Below are 20888 nucleotides of genomic sequence, written 5' to 3'. Positions count from 1 at the left end.
TTATGGGGATTATTAAAAGCACAAAGATGTTCGTATGTGAGGAGAAGGTTATTAAATGTATCTCCTTATGCCGTTGGACAAGGATTTTGATATGATTTGAGAATGATTTTTGCTCCTTTGGTTGTGAGTTTGATTTAAGCTTGGTTTTGCTTTGAAAAAGTATTATATAAAGTGAGCTCAATTTTGCTCCAAAAAAAAAAAACCCCGAAGTATGGTAGTCTCGAAAAGAATGACGTTCCTATTTTATCGTTGATTGATGAGTTCTAAAAGTTAAACATTCTCATCATTATTGGAAAAAATGAAGTCGATATCACCAGAGTAACATCTGGACTTCGATTAGCCAAAATAAGAATTGGAATTCCCAATTGCAACGTTCGTGTTACTGTCGTTATAATTGCGAAAGGGTGTTAGAGATATGAGATATAATCAATATTGGAAAATATATTGGTGATATATTTTCCATATTGATATTATTAAGAGAATAATATATTTAGGATTATTTATGTTAAGATATTATTTAGTGAATATATCTCTAAGATTTATGATTATGATAGTATACTTTTAGAAGATTGTTTCTTAATGATTTAGGTTTTTGTATAAATACTCTACCAATTGATGAATGATAATCAAGCCATACTACTAATTATTTATCCCAAATTTGTCAGTTTCCTACCTCCCTTGGTTTTTGCTTCAAGCCTTAAAATTATTGGTTTAAGTTATGCATCAATAAACGTGGAAACTGAAAAGTTTAGGGCACCCAAATCAAACGAAATAAATAAGGATGTTTAATCTTTAGTTTATTTAAGGTGTTCTTGACTGTATTTCTTCAGTTCTACTTTAATTTGGTCTAATTTGAATTTTTCTGATGTGATTGTCTGATTTGTCTGATAATGATCAAGTAATATCATTAGATTTGTTTTAGCAAGTTAAAATTCTCCAAAAAGCCAGGTGTAGGTTAATTTATTGTGAGATGGGTTAAAGTTATCTTAAAAATATTTAAAGCTAACCTTTATACTACATAAGTTATTATTTTTTTAATAATAATTTTTAGCCTATAAAAAACATATAATGTATTAGATTAATCATACTAGTCTTTATAGTATTTAATCATGAATCTATAAGAAATTACATATTAAAATAAAATTCAAACTAACAACAAATTGAAATATACCCTTTAATGGGTTAAAATTATCATAAAAATAATTAAATTCACCCTCAAACTGACTGTCTCAAAATAAAATTAATGTACACCCGCCTTACACAAGACTTATTGTTTTTCAAATATACGAGTATGATTTCTATAATTTTTACACATATGTACGGAATTAAGATATACGAGTACTCTTTATAACAATAAGCGAATGGAATTAAGAAGATCCGATCTATCTTGGTCTAAAATCTTCTTATATGGTTTGATTTTAATAGTAATATATATTGAATAAGGTGAGGAGAATGAAGTCTAATTATTCTTAGCTTATGAGTCTTACGACGGATGTTTTTATAGCAATCGTTTGAAATATGACTGCCATATTATTTTAATGATAAATAATATGATCGGTTCATTTTTCACATTATCAAATGGACATAATCAGTGTCCTAATATCTTTTTTTGAATGGAAGATTAATTCATTAATAAGAAGTCATACGACATCTACAAAAGAGATTAGAAACGATAAATACAATGAAAATTGAATCAAATAACAATTCTAATTCTGTAGAACTACGATCGCGAGTGAGATTTGACATTGATGAAAAACCTCGTCTCTTGAATCGCTTCTTTTTTTTCCCTTCAATTTTTCACATTATAAAATGGACATAATCAGTCTCCTAATATCTACAATAATGCAAATATAATTTTTAAACATTTTGATTCAACATAAAATAATCATTTTACAAGAAACTTTAAAATAATAATAAAATTAACATAAACGAAACTTTAATTTGATAAATAAATGTTGATAACACTAATTTATACTTTGAATAAAATAATGAAAAATGTTATACATATCCCTAAGGGCTACATATAAGCATTAAATTTACACTTGAAAATCGTAAAAAGTTAAGAAATTATAAACATATAAACACTAATTACACTGATTTACGCGTGTTTTTGTCATGAATTCCTAATTTTATATAATTTCCAAGAGTGTATTTAATACTTATATATAGCCCTTAGAGCTACATATAACATTACCCTAAAATAATTACTGATAATTTATTACTTGGAAAAAATGTCATTTTTTTTTTCGAGAAAAGACAAAATATGTCGTTTATAAACCATAAAGTCGTGAAAATATTATGGTAGTAATATTTTAAGCGTCTACTATAAATTTTTTTATCTTGGGACAATTGCTCAGTTAACAGCATGAAATTTTTACTAACATGTGCTTTGTTATACTGAATTATACAAACAGAATTAACCTCCCTTTTTTTACTGATTCTCTTATGAATTATCAAAAGCAGTGGAAACTGAGTTCTTCAATACTTCATGATCCCAAAACCTTAGCAAATGTTATGCAAATTTACACAAAATCCAAGAATCTTAATGCAGGAAAACACCTTCATGCCCAAATCATCCGTTCTGTTTGTAAAGTATGCAAGTATGTCAACAATTATCTCCTCATACTGTACACGAAATGTGGGCACCTCGACTATGCACAGAAAGTGTTCGACAAAATGCCCAAGAGAAACTTGGTGTCATGGACTGCGTTGATCAGTGCTCTGTCACAGAACTCTCTATGCACACAAGCATTACAAGCGTTTTCCCAGATGAGAATTGCTGGGGAAAGTCCGAATGAGTTCACGTTTTCGAGTGTTGTACAGGCTACGACGTTGCTTAAGGATGTCGGTTTTGGGAGGCAAATACATTGCCTCAGTGTAAAATGTGGGTTTAGCCATGAACTTTTTGTGGGTAGTAATCTTGCTGATATGTATTCCAAGTGTGGGGTGATTCGTGATGGGTGTAAGGTCTTTGAGGAGATGCCTTGTAAGGATGAAATCTCGTGGACTTCGATGATACACGGGTATGCCAAGAATGGGGATTTTAAGGAGGCTTTGTTGGGTTTTAAGACAATGTTGTTTGAGGCAATGGTGATTGATAGTTATACAATTTCGTGTGCTTTAAGTGCTTGTGGGGCAATGAAGGCCTTTACATTTGGGAGATTGGTTCATTCGATGATTGTGAAATCGGACTTTGAGAGGGATACTGCCATAGGCAATGCACTAGTGGATATGTACTCGAAAGTGGGTGACATGGAAAGTGCGCTGAAAGTGTTTAAGTACAACTCTTGGCGTGTAGATGTTGTGTCATGTACCTCTTTGATTGATGGGTATGTGGAAGCTGGTCAAGTAGAGGAAGCGCTTGAGGTGTTTGTAGAGTTTAGGAGGCAAGGCTTGAAGCCTAATGAATTCACGTTCTCCAGCTTGGTTAAAGCTTGTGCTAACCAAGCTGCGCTTGAGCAAGGATCAATGCTTCATGCTCTAGCAATTAAAATGAATTTTGCAGCAGACCCATATGTCTCATCTACGCTAGTTTTTATGTACGGGAAGTGTGGATTGGTTGAGCATTCAGAACGATTGTTCAACTGTATCAAAAACCCAACTGAATTTGCATGGAATTCATTGTTGAGTGGTTTTTCTCAACATGGCTTCGGGAGAAAAGCCACTAAAGCTTTTAAAAGAATGGTCCGTAGAGGTATGAAACCGAATGCTATAACCTTTATGATCCTCTTGACAGGTTGCAGCCATTCTGGGTTGGTTGATAAAGGATTGGACTACTTTAGGGCCATGGAGAGGGACTACAGGGTGACACCTACAGCAGAGCACTATTCATGTATTATTGATCTACTTAGCCGAGCAGGAAAGCTCAAAGAAGCCGATGACTTCATTAGTCAAATGCCTTTCGAGCCAAATGCTTTTGGTTGGTCTTCTTATCTTGGGGCTTGCAGGATTCAAGGTGATAAAGCACGGGCTAAAATCGCAGCAGAGAAGCTAATGAGGCTGGAGCCTGAGAATAGCAGCACTCACATTCTGCTCTCTAGCGTTTATGCAAAAAAAAGACAATGGGAAGATGTAAGAAATTTGAGGAAAATGATAAAAGATGGAAACATAAGAAAAGTGCCTGGCTATAGCTGGATCGATGTTGGGAACAAAACCCATGTTTTTGGCCCACATGAATGGTCTCATCCTCAACAAAGAGAGATCTACAATAAGCTCGATGGTCTCATAGAAGAGATAAAGAAAGTTGGATATAAACCCCAAATAGAAGTCGTTGATATTGATATAGATGACGACACAAAGGAAAAGATACTTAAAAATCATAGCGAGAAGCTAGCTGTTGCATTTGCACTAATGAGTATACCGTCTTGGAAGCCTATCATCATAAAAAAGAATTTGAGGATATGCCTGGACTGTCATACTGCATTCAAGTTGATAGCAAGAGTAACTAGAAGGCGTATAATAGTGAGGGATAGTAAGAGGTTCCATCATTTTTCTAATGGATCTTGTTCCTGTGGAAATTTCTGGTAGTGCTCTAGGAGGTTTATTTCGTGATTTCGTCACTGTTGAGCCAGAAAATGGCCTTAGAGAAGGCAAACAGTGAATGATGTCACTGGACAAATAATCTGTTAGAATACTTGGTGTTTTGGGGTACATTACTCCATATTGTGTTGCTTCCCAATCAAATAACTGAATCGAGTCTTGCATTTTACACAAGTCTGAAATTTCCTTTTCAAGAGCATCTCTAGTTTTACTAGATTTCACGAACACTTGTGCCTGATACCCAATTTGCAGTTTGACTTGTATCGAATTGTCTTCAAGGTTACATGACATGAATCGAACTAATTTAAAATCCGTATCACTATCATCAATTAGTCGATTATAATAAGTTAGATGACAAGTGACAATGTTCCTAGATTTTACCCAAACTGATCCAATTGACTAATCAGTCATCACTGAAGTACAAACCAAACCAACTCGTATGATGTTGCAAGTTGATGGGTTAATCAATTGATAAGTCTTGATGGACATAATAGACTAATGGAGGGAAATTGAGTTATTTTACTTTATTTTTATGAATTGAAGGATTAGACATTCGTCGCGACATGTTGAGCTGCAAAGCACAGCAAAAACTATAAAAGGGTATATAATAAAGGCATAAACAGTAAAACCAGTTGTACAAAACTTCAATCAGACACTTAGTATCTACATCAAACAAAAGCACAGCAAAACAATTATGGATACAATATAATCTTAAGAATTCTTTGTATTGATCACATAAAACACAACGTAGTTAACTTTTTCAAGGTATACAGAATAACTTAAGAGCTACTTTTTATTTCAAAATCCTATATTTCAAACAAGGAAATGACTGTTATGTACGCGCTAGAGAGCAGCAAATTAAAAGGCATAAACTTCTACCTACAGAGAGAAACTATATATCCAGGTTAAATAGCAATGCTTCTCAGGGATCACGGATGAATCTTGCTGGAAACAATTGAATTATGCTCTAGGATAACGCGAACGCCCTTTTTTCCTCAGAAACTCAGGGATTTCCACTGAGCTAGCTTCACTGAAAGATGGCCGTCGGTTAATTCCAGGGCCACCATCACCCTGTGTCTGCTGACTTACCTACATCCTCAAAGTAAAGTAAAATAATCAGGTACAAGTTTGAGATTCAGTCTAAGTATCAATGTCAGTGTTCCTTTTTTTTTCCCCTCTTTTTTCCTTTCAACTTAAGGAAGGAGGGATTGAGGAATAAAAAAAAATACCTGGAGGGGCCTGCTTTCACCTTCTTCTTGACGTTTAAACCCTGTTGCTATTAAAGTAATGGCTACCTGAAATGAAAGGAAGGATTTCTTGTTCAAAAAAAGGTGATCAATAACCAGACAAGACAAAGGTAGAATTTGGTTGTATTTGAGGCAAATTTTTGTATATCAGAGCCAAACGTTCTCGGAGGACTGCGTGACATTCTAAAAATACGACCAAGCTCAAGGTCAATTTAAAGCTCATGTCTAAGGTCCATGTGAGTGTTTTTCACATTTGGGTATAATGAATAAAGAATGCATAAATGTCTGGTGAATGGCTGACACTTTATCAATCTTAATGAGGAAGACAATATATGCAATTTTTATTGAGACTCAGATGGATCAGCCTTCTGATAAATAAATGAGAGAAGTGGCAGATATAGGAGTTACCCATTGCCTAGCATAGCTAAAGCCTCTATCATTGCATAAGTTTATGCTAATGCACTTTCATTACAAAAATAAAAACAAAGGAAATTACTATTGGTAGCCTTCTACTTTTGACTTTTCTCGGTAGCAAAAACTTTTTTTGATTATCAATGGTAGCCCTAATCTTTTACAATTTATCACACGTGGCATCAATGATTTTTTGTTAGAAATTCTGTTAAATCAAACTTTTATTGAATACTGAGGTTTACATTTTCAGCTTAAAAGAAGGGATTTAAGAAAGAAAAAAAAAATTCAAACCCACAAAATCAGCCGACACATCCATTCTTCTTTCTTCCCTCCCCATACCCATTCAAATCTCCACTACTAAGTCTTGACTGCCGCTTCACTTCCATTGCAGCCACCACCTCCACTGCAAAATTTTATCAGGTGTCGAATATCGGAATATCTTGAAGGAGTAAAGAGTATTTATTAATCCTAGTTGTATGATTAATGATGATGATGATGATAAGGTTGTGTTGCGGAAATTTTAGAACATGATGACAGTGATGTGCTGAGGTGCAGTGCAGCGTGAAGGAAAGGAGTATATCCTTTATCAAACCAAAAAACAAAGAGAGGAAGAAAGAATGAAGAAATGGTTAAATGGATACTCTGAAAATCCAAAAAAAAAAAAAAAAAAAAATTAAAAAAATACCCAAAGATTTCCTTAATCCCAAAATATTAATTAGTAAAAACCTCTTGAAAAATAGATGGGTAGGAGTAGATTCTGGAACAATTAATTGGGTTTGAGCTAGATTTTCGATTTGAGTTAAGACTTTTGATGAAGAGAGAGACAAGAGAGTGGGGTGAAGGAGGAGAGAGAAAAATTGGTAGTGGAGGTGGGGATTGGATGGTGTGAAGATGATGAAGGGTATTAGACAAATGAGATAATTAACCATGGTTAAATAAAGTTAGTTTTAACAAGTCATCATTAATGTCATAGTTGATAACGTGTAGTACAGTAGTAGTTTGGGATACCATTAATAACCCAAAAATAAAAATGGCTACCATTGATAAAAGTCAAAAGCACAGAAATACCAATGAGAATTTCTTTTAAAAAACTCTTGCACAATTTCCAGTTACAGAGTAGAGCTAGAACAATATCAAAATCATATCATGCTGTAAAATATAATATGATTGTCAAGCAATATGAGTTTAATGACTCTCTTTGAGGATTTTAGGTTACCAGAGAAGATCAAGCTTTGTGCGAACAGGTTTCTAGCATACGACTGGTAAGTCAAAGACGCAATTCTTAGTTCTAACTATATCTAGAAGCCTAAACATACTACAGATCAAAGCTTAAGAAGTCAAGAGTATTGTCATTAGTAGCACATCATTCTCTCTGACGCATGACATAGTAGCAACCAGATTGATAAGTTCTAACAAAACTCACATAGAGAAGATACAAGTTAATGTAAGATTATGAGGAGACAATATATTGTCCACATAATGCATTTTACATGGCTTACTTACCTGACCACTAAGTGATGGATCTATCACTGCTCCAAATATCAGGTTGGCTGTTGGATCTACAAGATCATAAATAACTTCTGCTGCAGCATTCACCTGTCAAGTTACAATTTTAAGATCCATCTCAACAAAAAGGCATTAAGTTGAGTTGTATAAAAAGAGCATCAGGGCTTAACTTTTTTTTCTACAGAACAAAACGTCCATCTGCCATCACTAGATTTTTTTCCCCCATACATAATTAAATGCTTACTACACATGATTTTCTATGTTGTTAGAGAGACAGACATATAACATCTGTTCTGCAATTCTAAATTAAGAAGAAAAAAAAATTAAGTTATAACACCATTTTTTATTTCAATAACTTCTGTTCTACATGTCTAAAATAAGAATCCTAGTCATGTGACAAATGATTTACTGAACCCACTATTGTGGCTAAAAAAGGTGAACAATACTCAAACATGCAATTTAAAATCAATTAGGTAGACCTTTCATAAGGAAGTGAAGCATCAAACAACAAATTTACACAAATTGTAGAATCTATTTGACAGAAAGCAGGTACCTCAAACAAAGTTAAATCACTTCCGCCAGTAATATTCCACACAATGCCAGTGGCTCTTTCTATACCAATATCTAGTAAAGGTGACTGGATGGCATTAAGGGCAGCATCTCTTGCTCGGGTCTTACCTACACAAAAATACACAACATATTGGAAAAAATGTAGCTGCTAAGTGCTGAGACAGGCTTCCATTGATATATTAGTAAACTCATGGTAGGCAGTTGAATTTAAGCAAAGGTAATTAAAAGCAAGCATGAAAACAACAAACCAAGCATGTACACTCTAAGTCCTAGGTATTCAAGATAAGACATAGAAAAGCCATGACCCATAGCTCAACATCAAAACAATTTTGCATACAACACAGAAAGGGGAGCTTTAAAACGCAAAACTATTTCATAGAATCAAAGGGTTGGCTACCCAAGTACTTCCCTCCATTAGATATTGAAAACTAGTAAAAACGTGTATTTACTTTGCAAGTTATAAGTGGAGAACCAAGGGGCCACTTCAGCCCGCATATGCTTGTCTTATCAGCATATTGTAAATTCTGTTTGGCAGTATCATGGTTAAACCTAAAGAGAATCATTTCAAGAAATTAATGGCACATCTTCCTTGCTAATTATCAGTTTCAACACTAAACCCCAGAAAATCAAGCAAACAAGAATAAAGATAAACTAATGGTTTCTTACCCCTAGCCAAATGCCATAGTAATAATAATAAGAAAACATCATCAAAAGGCTTATTCTTATTCAGAAAAGACCTATTTCATGAGTTCATGACAGGCAAACACACTTTCAAAACATCATCTATACACAAGTTATAAGGTCCCACTCCTTCAAATTTAGGTTGTGCTGCAAGGTTAGAATCTCAATTGGGAGAGAGGGGTAGAGATAATGCTCATTGGGTTGGTAGGTTTCAGCTAAAAGCAGCTCATACGTGAAACCTTTCCCCTGCCCTCCATCACATCTCCCTAGGCCAAAAAAAAGAATTGAACCTAAACTTTCTTCATTCTTAGAAATCAATCATCTCAGAGAACTTCACATATATTCTAAAAGACAGTTTCAAGTGATCTTTTATAAAACAATGGTCATCATGAGCGGAGAACACTGGACAAAAATTATCTCCAAAAAAAAAAAGGAAGGCCATCAGTTTTTGGATTTACTTGCTGCTCGGCAGTTAAGAAACTCAAAGAGATGGTACATAAGCAAAGGTGAGTCTCTGTAGCATGCTAGGTAGTCGTTAGTTATGTTTTTGTTTGCCTTTTCTGTAAAAACTTTGGTGTAATGAAGGTTGTAATAACTAATAAGTACATAATCAATAAATTTCATGAACTTCTGGATCATAGCCGCATTTTAGACTTCATTAAATGGGCTCACGTCCACTTCAACACATTTTATTTTCATTTTGCTACATTAGAAAAAGGGGAAAAAAAATTACCAGTAGCAGTTCCTATCCCCATCAAGGAAGAGCCAGCATCTGCCATAATAGCCCGCACATCTGCAAAGTCTACGTTCACAAGACCGGGTATCTGTGAACAATTTAACATTACACATCAGCAACTTAACAAAAATATACTTCAGGTCAAAAAATTTAGGAGGGTCAATCTAAAAGTAATAAAATAGCCAACAAGCACAACAAACACACAACACTCACCATAAATCATCATAGCTCACATTGTGCAAATGATCCCAGCTTCACTGGCTCACAGCACATAGAAATAGCCATTCAGCAAGATTTTGTCGAGTTATATAGTTCAAATGAGTGGCAAATGGCCCAAAACTAATACTGTATATCCCAGATAAAATAATTCCTTGATGTAATTCTAATGTTCTATAGAGAAACTGGTTAACTAATATTTTACCATGGCATCCTTGACATAGAAATATACTTGTAATACATAATACAGCCCACTAGAATGTTTCCACGGAAAACACATTTGTCATAACGCCCGAAATCAAGAAAGCAGCTTCTGAAGGGTGTAATCAATTAAGTTGTGTATTGACAAACATTAAATTTCAACTTTGATACTGCAGTTCAATTGCTTCTAATTTTCTAAATATATTCAGCAACTATAGTCTTGATACTCTTGAAGCTAAACTTTATAACATTTTCTTTTTGTTTAATAAAAATTGAGAGATTCTAAAAATTTAAGCCGATATTTTGAATTGAGGACTCCTATGTTTAAACTAAAAAAAAATACCATCCATAAATGCAACTAAATTATGGGTTTGCAATAGCTAAAAATATAAGGAAATATAATCTAACAGCACATTAGACACAATGGCACCAAGTTACAAGCCACACATGTAACAACTAACCAGATAGAAAAAAGGAAATTTGACAAAACTTAGGGTTCCATTACAAAATCTCTACAACAAAACTAATAAGTTCTCATATGATGTAGTGTAACAAGCTTAGATCAATACTAAGCTAACTTGCTTGTTTCTGTTAGTATACCTCGGTGCTTTATTTCTTAACAGCCACAGTTATTGATTCCCTAACTAAAAGCTAAGGTCTTTTATGTCAGTTCTATACTTTAATTATGTTTAACTCAAATTTTATATAAACAAGGGCAGAGGACCCACATACAAAAAAGATTGCACAGTGCTTGAATGTTGAGGACTTCTTCATTCACCATACAGAAGGTAAAGATATAAGAAGCCTTAACACATACCGTGATTATATCTGAGATACCACGAACACCCTGCCGTAGAATATCATCAGCTAGGTTAAATGCTTCGGTAACAGGTGTATTTGGGGAAACTGCAGTCAATAATTTGTCATTTGGAATGACAATGAGAGTGTCAACATTTTCTCTCAAAGCTGCAGTTCCCTCTTGGGCTTGAACTGCCCTCCTCCTACCCTCAAAAGCAAAGGGGGTCGTCACAATGCCAACAGTCAAGATACCCATAGACTTTGCAATCCCTGCAATTATAGGTGCTGCACCAGTCCCAGTACCGCCACCCATTCCAGCCTGCAAAAAACATATATTCCAGTGGAAAATGCCAATCAAAGACAGATCCAAAATTCAACCAACTTTGTTTTAGTGAGCATTTACACTCCCGTTTATCATCATCAACCAATTCTCAATAAAATGATGAAGCTCCTTTAGACAAAGGAAAACAGACATCCACAAACATAAAGAGCTTTTTCAAAGAGAATTCAGGAGGAAGTGGAGACAACTTACAGCAAGAACATAAAAACGATGGTAAATTTCATTTTCCTGTTTTGAGTAGGGTGTTTGTGTATAGGCAAATGATATGATTTATCTCATTATAAAAGAAGCAAATCAAGATGATATATGCTTAAAATTAAGTGGAGAGAGTAAAGGCCATATACATAGTCTTTCCAACCCATGGCACATTTTGTGTGAACACAGTTTCTTTAAGAGACGAAATAAGTCATAAGATACAAAGTATTATAAGCACTCTAGAAACAACGGAATAGTTTCTGTGCAACATTTTAGAAAAAACAATTCTCACTAACATACAATCTTCAGGCTCAAACAATAGGGGATTGAAATGAAATTTCTAGAGTTTATATATTCTATTCATTCATATAGAATATAACGCAAGAAGTGTTAAGCACTGGACGTATAATTATGTAAAATTATATTCTATGATAAAAACATAAATAAACAATAACCAATCATATGGACCATTTTAATTGCTGGTGAATGACTACACTTATTGTAGAAATTATAAACGGCCAAGGACTTAAAAATAACTAATTACTTTTCTTTGAAACAATGAAGTTCTGAAAGATTAATGGAGTGCAAAACACACCGTCACAAAGACCATGTCTGAGCCATGAAGGGCCTCTTCTATAGCTTCTCTGCTTTCTTTAGCTGCATTTGATCCTATTTCTGGGTTCCCACCAGCTCCTAAACCTCGTGTGAGTTCTTGACCAATTTGCAAGCGGTTCTCCGGGAAAACAGGAGACATTCTCATGGCTTGAATATCAGTGTTGACAATCCAAAACTCAACACCTTTCATGGCACTCTCTATCATCCGATTGACAGCATTCGAACCACCACCACCTACACCAATAACTTTGATAGTAGCTTCATTAAAATTATCAGCCCTGGAAGGCTCTCTTAAGCTATCTGTCACGCTTCCACTTGGACCTTCATTCCTTGAACTGTTCGTCATGCTGCTCACATCACCCCCTCGAAGCAACGAAACTTCAGGGTGAAGATTGAGAAATGGGTCATTGTTATTAGATCTACTAACACTATGTGAATTCAATGAGCACTTGAACTTGGACAAACATGACACCGCCATTTGGTGTCCATTAACCCATGAACCATTCCTTTCATCAATAAACTTCACAGAAGTAATTCTACCAAATTGATTCACTATAGGAAATCTTCTTCCAAGTACAGTCAATACCCCCCTCGAGCTTCCAGCATCGGAACACGTAAGGGATTTCGACCCACAACTCGCCATATGAAATTCCTAACAATGCCCACTTAGCCAAATACTGTTCCACTCCAATTCCTCACACAAATACTTTCAAACAGCAAAATTTAAGTCCCTATCTCAACACCTGCTTCAACAAATCAAATATGGGTATAAATCAAAGTCATAATAAAATACCCAAATCGAAAAGTCCCTCGTCTTAAACAATCATATAAACCCCACAATTTTGTTGGAATCACAATCAGTCAAAGACTTGAGCTTGACTAAACACAGTATCACTATCAAAGATTCATTAGCACAATAACTACAATGCAACTAAAAGCACATTTCTTTAGACATTAATAAATACGAAAAATGCAACCCCAGATAATTCAGCAAAATTGTAAATTGAGCACAAATTCAACATTAAAGAACCCTAAAACCCCATCAAATAACACTGCAAAATTTCAGAAAAAAATGGCGGAAACAAGCAAATAAAAACTGGAAAAAAGAGAGAGAAAAATGCACCTTAGATTATCATAGAGCAATTGAAAGAAGAAAGCATACGAATCCAGAAGAATTGGAAGGTGGGGTTTAAAAATGAGGCTATTTTTGGGTGAAGGTTTTAGCCTTTCTTTTCTCACACTCTGTTAGTGCATAGTGCCCACCCCTTTGCTTTGTTCTTTTTTGTGTTTTGGGTTTTGGCATTAACCAAGAAATTACAACTAAGAAAATGAAAATAGAGAAAAATACAACTTAAAATTAAAAATAAAAAATCATAATCAAGCATTTATCACAAATGCAAAAAATGGTTGAAAGCTATTGAATCTAATGCAACCTATGTGGGGTACAATTCAAGATTGCAAAGGAGAAAAGGACTTTAATTTTCTTTAGTGAGATTGAGTTTTTAATTCTTATTTTTTTCTTTTTTTTGATGTATTTTATTGGCAAGATTTAATAATTAATAAAGGAATTTGTCGCCACGAGTGACTTTTAATTTATGAATGTGATTCTTTCTTTCAAAAAAATAAATTATGAATGTGATATGCTAATTGGCTAATCATGTACTTGTACTTTTCATAGTTCTTAACATCTTCTTGATTATGTATGTTTTAGGGACTATTTACATTTACTTAATTTCAGTTTAGTTCAGTTCAGCTCCAATCAGTTGAATTCAGTTCAACTTCTAATTTCCCTCTATCATAAAATATTCATTTCAGCTCAGTTCAATTCAGTTCAGCTCCAATCAGTTCAATTCAGCTCAGTTCAGTAAATGTGAACAGGCCCTTATTGTAGTCCATAATGTACTTTTGACCATTTATATATTATAAAATGTAATTGTATTGTATAATTAATAAAATAAATTATAAATAGAAAAAAAAAATAGTTTGGTTAAAAATATCAAAAACTGTGGAGTGTCTGACAAGATTTCACATAAAATATATTTTTCATATGTACGAAATATATTACTAATTTACTACGAATTTTGAAAGTTTTCTAATTTTCATTTGGTGAATTATAAATAGGAAAATATGTAATGAATGAGAAGTGCATATATCAAAAAAATTAGTGATAATTGTGGAGAAAATAGGAAGAGAAATTAGTACTATTTTTTGCTTTACCCAAAATACCAATCACTTTTTAAGAATTACCAGAAATTCTATTGATAAAAATTGCATATATGAAAACTAAAGATCAAGACAAAATGACTATGTATTAAAAAATTACTCGGCAAACAAAAGAAAATAGAGAAACTATAACTATTTGCATAACAATATACTTCATATAACATATGCACAATTACAATTTCAAAAGCCTTTTGTTGCTTTTTTTGGCAACGTCCACGTCAGCAAAATCAAATTTGAATCTTAAAAAAAAAAGTTTTTGAAGGGCAAATTTAGTTGAAGGAAGTCCATGCCAATAATTACTCTCGTCATCAATGACAATAATAAGTGTTGCTTGGTACTTCATATTATTCGATCTCATGTTGGTACAATTAATGTACCAAAATTATACCAACATGAGGTTTAAAAGTACTAAAAAGACACTTATCATTGTTACTCCGTATTACTTATTCATGACGAGTAAGATTTACCTCAAAAAAAAAAAAAAAAAAAAAAAAAAAAAAGTGCACAAGATTTACCTCAATTTAGTTGTTGACTAATTCAAATATTACTATCATGTACCAAGTGCTCTGTAGTTAATCTAGTTATGCTAGAATTTATCGAATTTCCAAAGCCGTGTTCTCTTCAATTAAAAATATTAATTATGTTAAATATAATTTAATTTAAGTAAGTAAAATCATGTTCATAACAATAACATGACCAAATGGGCATTACATTGTCCTTATTTCACATTGGAAAATATGATAACAATAACATACCGATTAGATAATTCAATCACCCATGTTGACATGTTGTGTAGTGACTGTAATCCATATCCAAAGAATTACTTTACGGAAATGTTTGTATGTTAAATTATTTCTCAGTTCAATAATGATGTCAATCTGTTCTTTATACATTGAAGTTACTGAAGAAAACTTCAGCTTATTTGTTCAAATACAAATCACCATCAGAAAACTTAGGTGATTGCAGCTTCTCATGTGGATTGTAATCACAATGCACAATTACTGTACATTCATCATCATGTAAAACTATCTAATAAAACTATAAAAACTCAAGTATCTGATCTGCATCAGATCCGATATTGATTTATCCAATCCAATTAATTTGACAGTCCTGTCTGCAAAACACAGAGCACGACCTAAGAGCAAGTCCCTATCAACATCTTAGTATGGCTCTTATCTTGTACAGGATTTTTTACATCAGCTGTAAAAATGCAACATGAAATTCATGGGACATTATTCAAGTTCATCTCACAGATATTCAACATAAACAATTTGCTATCCTGAAAAATGCTTGTAAATCATAAACGGTTCTATACTCTTAACAGAATACAAAATTCGAACTACAAACTTTAAAACTCAGCAATGAACCGACGATACACATTCTGCCACTGCTAGTACAAAAATCAAACCTCTTTACTTCAATCTATCCTTCTTTCCAGGCTTCAACTTTATGACTTCGTCCTTGTAACGCATACCTTTTTCTTTGTACGAATCAGGGGGTTTGACACTACGAACAGCAGCAGCAAACTGATGCGTTCTTGCCTTATCAATACCAGCACAACAGATTACATCAGGTTTAAAGCAGAAGACACGAACAGTGGGTGGAACTGGCAACTCAACTTCATGACTGTAACCCAGTTTAAGGCACAACAAGCGACCTTCTGCTTCAGCTCTGGCTTTGTATCCTGTTCCTAATAGCCTCAGAATTCGGAAATACTTTGCTTCCATCGGATCTGATTAAATTCAGGATTTATATATATATTAGAGGTAAAACAGAACTCCTTCACCAAAAACTGAACAAACACAAGCAGTGCATATTGGCTGAACACAGGTATGGGTCAGATAATCAGACTCCTCCCCCACCAAAGAAAAAAAAAACAATAAGATTGTGACATTTTCTGCACTGTAGCTGACCCAAACTAAACACAGACCTTTTCTATTTACCAAAAAATTAGAGAAAACTTTACTATTTTTTCACTTTTAATTAAACTTTCGTTTCACATATATGAAAACCTAAAGTATGAAATTAGAAAAACAACAATACCAGGCATTATCTTCAACAAGAGTTTGTTTATCGGAGAAAGAACATCAAACTAGAACACTCGGAACAGATATATTTTTTCAAAGATTAGAAGCAAAAGGTAACAGATCATGAAAGAGGTAACATACAGATTTTACAATTTTACCACTCCTTATTTCAGCAGCAAACCTTGGCACAGGTTTGGGACCTGGGAGACCCCCTCGTAACTGACTTGAACCAAAAATCACCTAACCTGAACTTGGCATGCCCAACCTATTTCACATTTTGACTTGTCTATGTTGAGCAAACCATCCATCCAACTACTTATGATCACAATTGCACTTCTAGTACTTCATATAATCTTACAGTTTCTCTTTCATCTGACAAGTTCTACAAAATGTATGCCCATTGCCCAATCAGATGGTCATTGCCACAAATATCATCACAATTGCACTTCTAGTACTCCATATGATCTCACAGTTTCTCTTTCATCATGACAAGTTCTACATTATGTATGCCCATTGCCTAATCAGATGGTCATGGCTACAAATATCATCACAATTGCACTTCTAGTACTCCATATGATCTTACAGTTTCTCTTTCATCATGACAAGTTCTAAAATATGTATGCCCATTGCCCAATCAGATGGTCATTGCTACAACCCCGGAACCAACCCCCCCCCCCCCCCCCACCCCCACCCCCCAAATCCCCGTCTCTCACACACCCACACACAATATAAAAACAAAAGGGGGCTACCTATGTTACCTGGACACGGCATTTTGGCCGGCATACCCGGGTCGATACGACGCGACACCGATCCGGGTATGAAATCCGTTCCGGATACTCCATTTTGTTCTCGGGTACGGCGGCCATTGAAGGAGTTGAAGCTTTGAAGAAGATGAAGACGGTTCTCAAACAATTTCGAAGATGAACACGATTACGAGTTTTCTCAATGCAGTTTTCTCTCTCTTTCTTCTTTCACGTGTATTTACTTATTTAATTTCTGAAGTTTTTGACTTTTTTTCTCCCTCCTCTCTCCTGATTTACCTAGCAGTAACATTTTTTTTTTTAATATATGTGCTTAAGGGTGGCGGCTAGGGTTTTGTTTTAATTGGTAAAAAGCTTAAAAGGCCTTAAACCTATGTTTCTCTATCAACAACTTGGGCTTTTTTTAAATAAACAACTTGGGCTTTTTATTTTGTTTACTTTTTTTTAGCAATCCACTCACCTAGATATAAAAATCTATCAATAAAATTGCCGTATCCGTACCCGAGTCCAATGTTAAGACGGTGTCCCCGTGTCCTAAATTTTTGAGAATGGCGTATCCGACACTCGGATACGTACCAATATCGGATACCCGTACCCGTGTCAATGTAACATAGGGGGCTACTATACATAACCATTATAGCTACAAATGATTCTACTAACAATTAAGCCCCACATCTATACCATTATACACTTAATATATCCTTTTAAACACAGTCACCACTATTCTCAGACATATCCAGTTAACTAGAGAGAAGTTCATACTCCCATCAACGAGGTTGCTAGAATATTTTTTCCATCCTCTAAAAAGATCAAAGCTTTCAAACTATACAAGAGGGCATCTAGGGCATAGAAATTGTCTAGAAATCAATAGATATGACCCTTCTGAACTTTTCCACCACCTTTGGACTTTGTGGCTGAAACATAATATCCCGCAGCAAATTTAGAACAAACCCCTTCTGGGAAGAATTATATCAAACAACTAATCATTGGAATTAGAACTATCAAAAAGTTTGATAGTAAAGTTTTCACCTTTTCAGGAAAATAGTCTAGTAATGTAAATTACTGTAATAGTAAAGGCATTGAGCAGATAATATTCTTCTCCTTAGACAATAATCTACTCTATAAGTTACTAACAAAGCCATATTTTCCCAACTAACACTACCTTATATATTGGATCAATTACATTCTGACATGTACAACCAACACCACAACCCTAATCAATCAAATCTTTCCAAACAGCATCGTCAAATGGAAAAATGAGACCGTCACCAAACTTAATTTTGAACTCACCGAAGTAAACATTTCATAAAAACATGGCAAATAGATTCAAAATAATCATTGTGGAGGTTCTTAGCTGATTTACCAAAGTTTTAAAAAATCAGCAACAAATGGGAGGTCCATCTAGGAATAATAATGTATAGTTGTATACTTGTACATTATATTGCGATTTCCAAATAGAACGTCGCATACCCTAGATTTGAATTAGTTTTTTAGTAAGATTCCCAAACATAATCCCACTTAATTGGAGTAGTGAAGCGAGGATGAGGAGCTATTGGGACAATGTGACTATCAATTTCGAAGAACAAGTAATATAATTCAAAGAATCATATTCTAAAACTAGTAGCTCTTCATAAACAAACCCATCAAATCTCCAAATTCCTACTAAGAAATGCATCACAATTAACAATGACATTTACACAAGCCCGACCCTGCCCCGGCTCAGGGAGAAAAGGTCCATTTTTATAGTTCTGGCCTACAATACAGATTATAAACAACAGCTTGCAACACATTAGCAAAAGGTCCATTAACAACTAAATTTGACTTAATTATCAAAATAAGCTCCAAAAATCACATTAAATTCTTCTCGCTTAAGAGTATCAGCATAAATTGCACATAGCAATATTTAAGAAACAAAATCGATCGTTATAATCATACACAAGTTCAGTAACTATAACCAAATAAAAATAACTAAATGTTCAATAATCTATCTTAGAAGAACCCTAAATTGACTTTACTGACAATTAGATTTAACGATAAACCCCAGATTGTGAAATTGATTTACAATGATATAAAAAAGAAATTATTAATTTTACCTCAGAAGTTGCTTCGAGAAGTGGGGAAAGCTCAGAAGCGGCTCCAATGGAGAAGAGTATGTGCTTCAATGGAGGAGAAAGAGAGAGGGTGCAGTAAAGTGACGCTCTAAAGGAGAGAAATGAAAACGTAGGAGGAAGAATAATGGACATGTATTCAGTATTCACGGAGTAGGGGCGTTGGGTATCAAATTAGCAACGGTCACAGATTGGAAATAAAGAGTATTTTTAGGGTTGGAAATGGATTCAGGGTCTGTTCTTTTTAGCTTAATTTCAGTTCAGGTTAACTCCAAATAGTTTAAAAAATTAGAACAGGCCCTCAATCAAACAATTACCGGTATCAAGTGTTTGATTAGAATGATTGGTAATAATTACTACTGACCTCCGTTTTTTTAGTTGACACATACGGAGTATTCCTTTTTAGGAAGTTTATTTTTAATAGACATGTTTCTCTTTTGGGTAAATTTTATAGCTTGGTTTCTTAGTGTACCCTACTTGCTTTATCATTCTCTTTCCCCTTTTCAATATGTGTGTCTAAATTGAACGCATAAAGTAAATAAAAACGGAGGAAGTATTACATAAGGGTAATTGTTTCCAGTTTTCCACCCATTTATTACCTATCTAATAGTTAAGGTAACAACTTTCTTTACCCTTCTCAAACAAAAATAAATATAGTTAAGGTTGAAGTGATTCATTCCATGTTTAAACCAAACAAATGAAAAGGTAAAGTTAAATGATTCATTTCTTCTCCTTATTGTTTTCTTTCTACTCCATTTCCAATATCCATACCAAACGCCCTCATAATGTTACCCTTTATTAGTTGTTTGGTATCACTAAGGAAACGTTAAACGATTATGACAATTCGTTTCAATTTGTTTAGCATAGATAACTGGGAAACAAATAGTTTTCTTTTTTTTAAAAAAAAAAAAAAAGTTTTCCTTTTACTTTTTGTTGTCTTTGCTATTTTTTGCTACACATTATACAATGTAGAGGCGTAGAGCAACAATAATTACCATATGCAATTGATCACAAAAGCATTGAAATTTTTGCATTCTAAAAATAATAATCCAAAAGCTACTGAAACATTAACTCCAATAACTTAAGACAAAATTTTCTACTTCTTCTTAAGAGATCAATTGCATATTTTTCTTTATATTAGTTGGTGCTTGATAAAAGATGCGGAGTTTATGTTCTTCCGCCATGATAATTGTAGCAAGCTCTAAAGCTTCGAATGGAGAAATGTCATCTAACTTCATTACTTCATCCAAAACATTGTTCACTTTTTCATCCATCTTTTGCTCCCTTTTTTCCGCTTTAGACCATGCACTAGCTATAGTCCCGAGATTAATATTGATATCTTCAAATATCTTCCCAAATTTGTTGAAAACATCATGAAGGGAGGCCACCAAATCATCATCACTTATACACAAGCTCTTCAAATCTATATAATTCTTTCCTTTTACCTTAGCCTCATAGAGCGTTTTTCGGATTGAGTAGTAGAATCACTTGCAAAAGAATGAGTTGTAGAAGCCTTCACTTTTGCCATTTTGAAAGTAGTTGAATGATCATTCTCTTTCATCATGGGGCGTTTTCCGGATTGATTGGTAGAATAATAAGTGTCCGAATGAGTAGAATTCACATCATCATCTTCATCACTCTTGACATTCAATGGTTGCTTATTAATCTCTTGATCCATATTTTCTATAACTTCAACGAACAACTCACTTACATT

At 34.1% G+C, this 20888-nt stretch overlaps 1 protein-coding gene and 2 pseudogenes across 2 annotated transcripts; 1 reads left to right on the top strand and 2 right to left on the bottom strand.

The window, feature by feature from the left end:
* Positions 1–2382: 2382 nt before the first annotated feature.
* Positions 2383–4527, top strand: LOC145571285 (pentatricopeptide repeat-containing protein At5g04780, mitochondrial pseudogene; annotated as a pseudogene).
* A 676-nt stretch (positions 4528–5203) lies between these two features.
* On the bottom strand, positions 5204–13364 carry LOC145570591 (cell division protein FtsZ homolog 2-1, chloroplastic-like). Its single transcript, XM_081629711.1, has 8 exons — positions 13179–13364; positions 12036–12798; positions 10925–11224; positions 9688–9778; positions 8257–8381; positions 7701–7793; positions 5769–5834; positions 5204–5628 (listed from the first exon to the last, which is right to left on the bottom strand). Exons 2-8 carry the CDS (start codon positions 12696–12698, stop codon positions 5500–5502), a joined length of 1467 nt encoding a protein of 488 aa, XP_081485837.1. The 5' UTR covers positions 12699–12798; positions 13179–13364; the 3' UTR covers positions 5204–5499.
* A 2076-nt stretch (positions 13365–15440) lies between these two features.
* Positions 15441–19318, bottom strand: LOC145572539 (large ribosomal subunit protein uL6m pseudogene; annotated as a pseudogene). Its single transcript, XR_014096878.1, has 2 exons — positions 19160–19318; positions 15441–16010 (listed from the first exon to the last, which is right to left on the bottom strand). The product of XR_014096878.1 is annotated as a large ribosomal subunit protein uL6m pseudogene (transcript).
* Between the last annotated feature and the right edge of the window lie 1570 nt (positions 19319–20888).

This window comes from Chenopodium album, chromosome 12 (assembly GCF_948465745.1).
Source record: "Chenopodium album chromosome 12, dcCheAlbu1.1, whole genome shotgun sequence".
NCBI classification, from domain to species: Eukaryota; Viridiplantae; Streptophyta; class Magnoliopsida; order Caryophyllales; family Amaranthaceae; genus Chenopodium; species Chenopodium album.
This window is presented reverse-complemented; position numbering and strand designations above follow the sequence as displayed.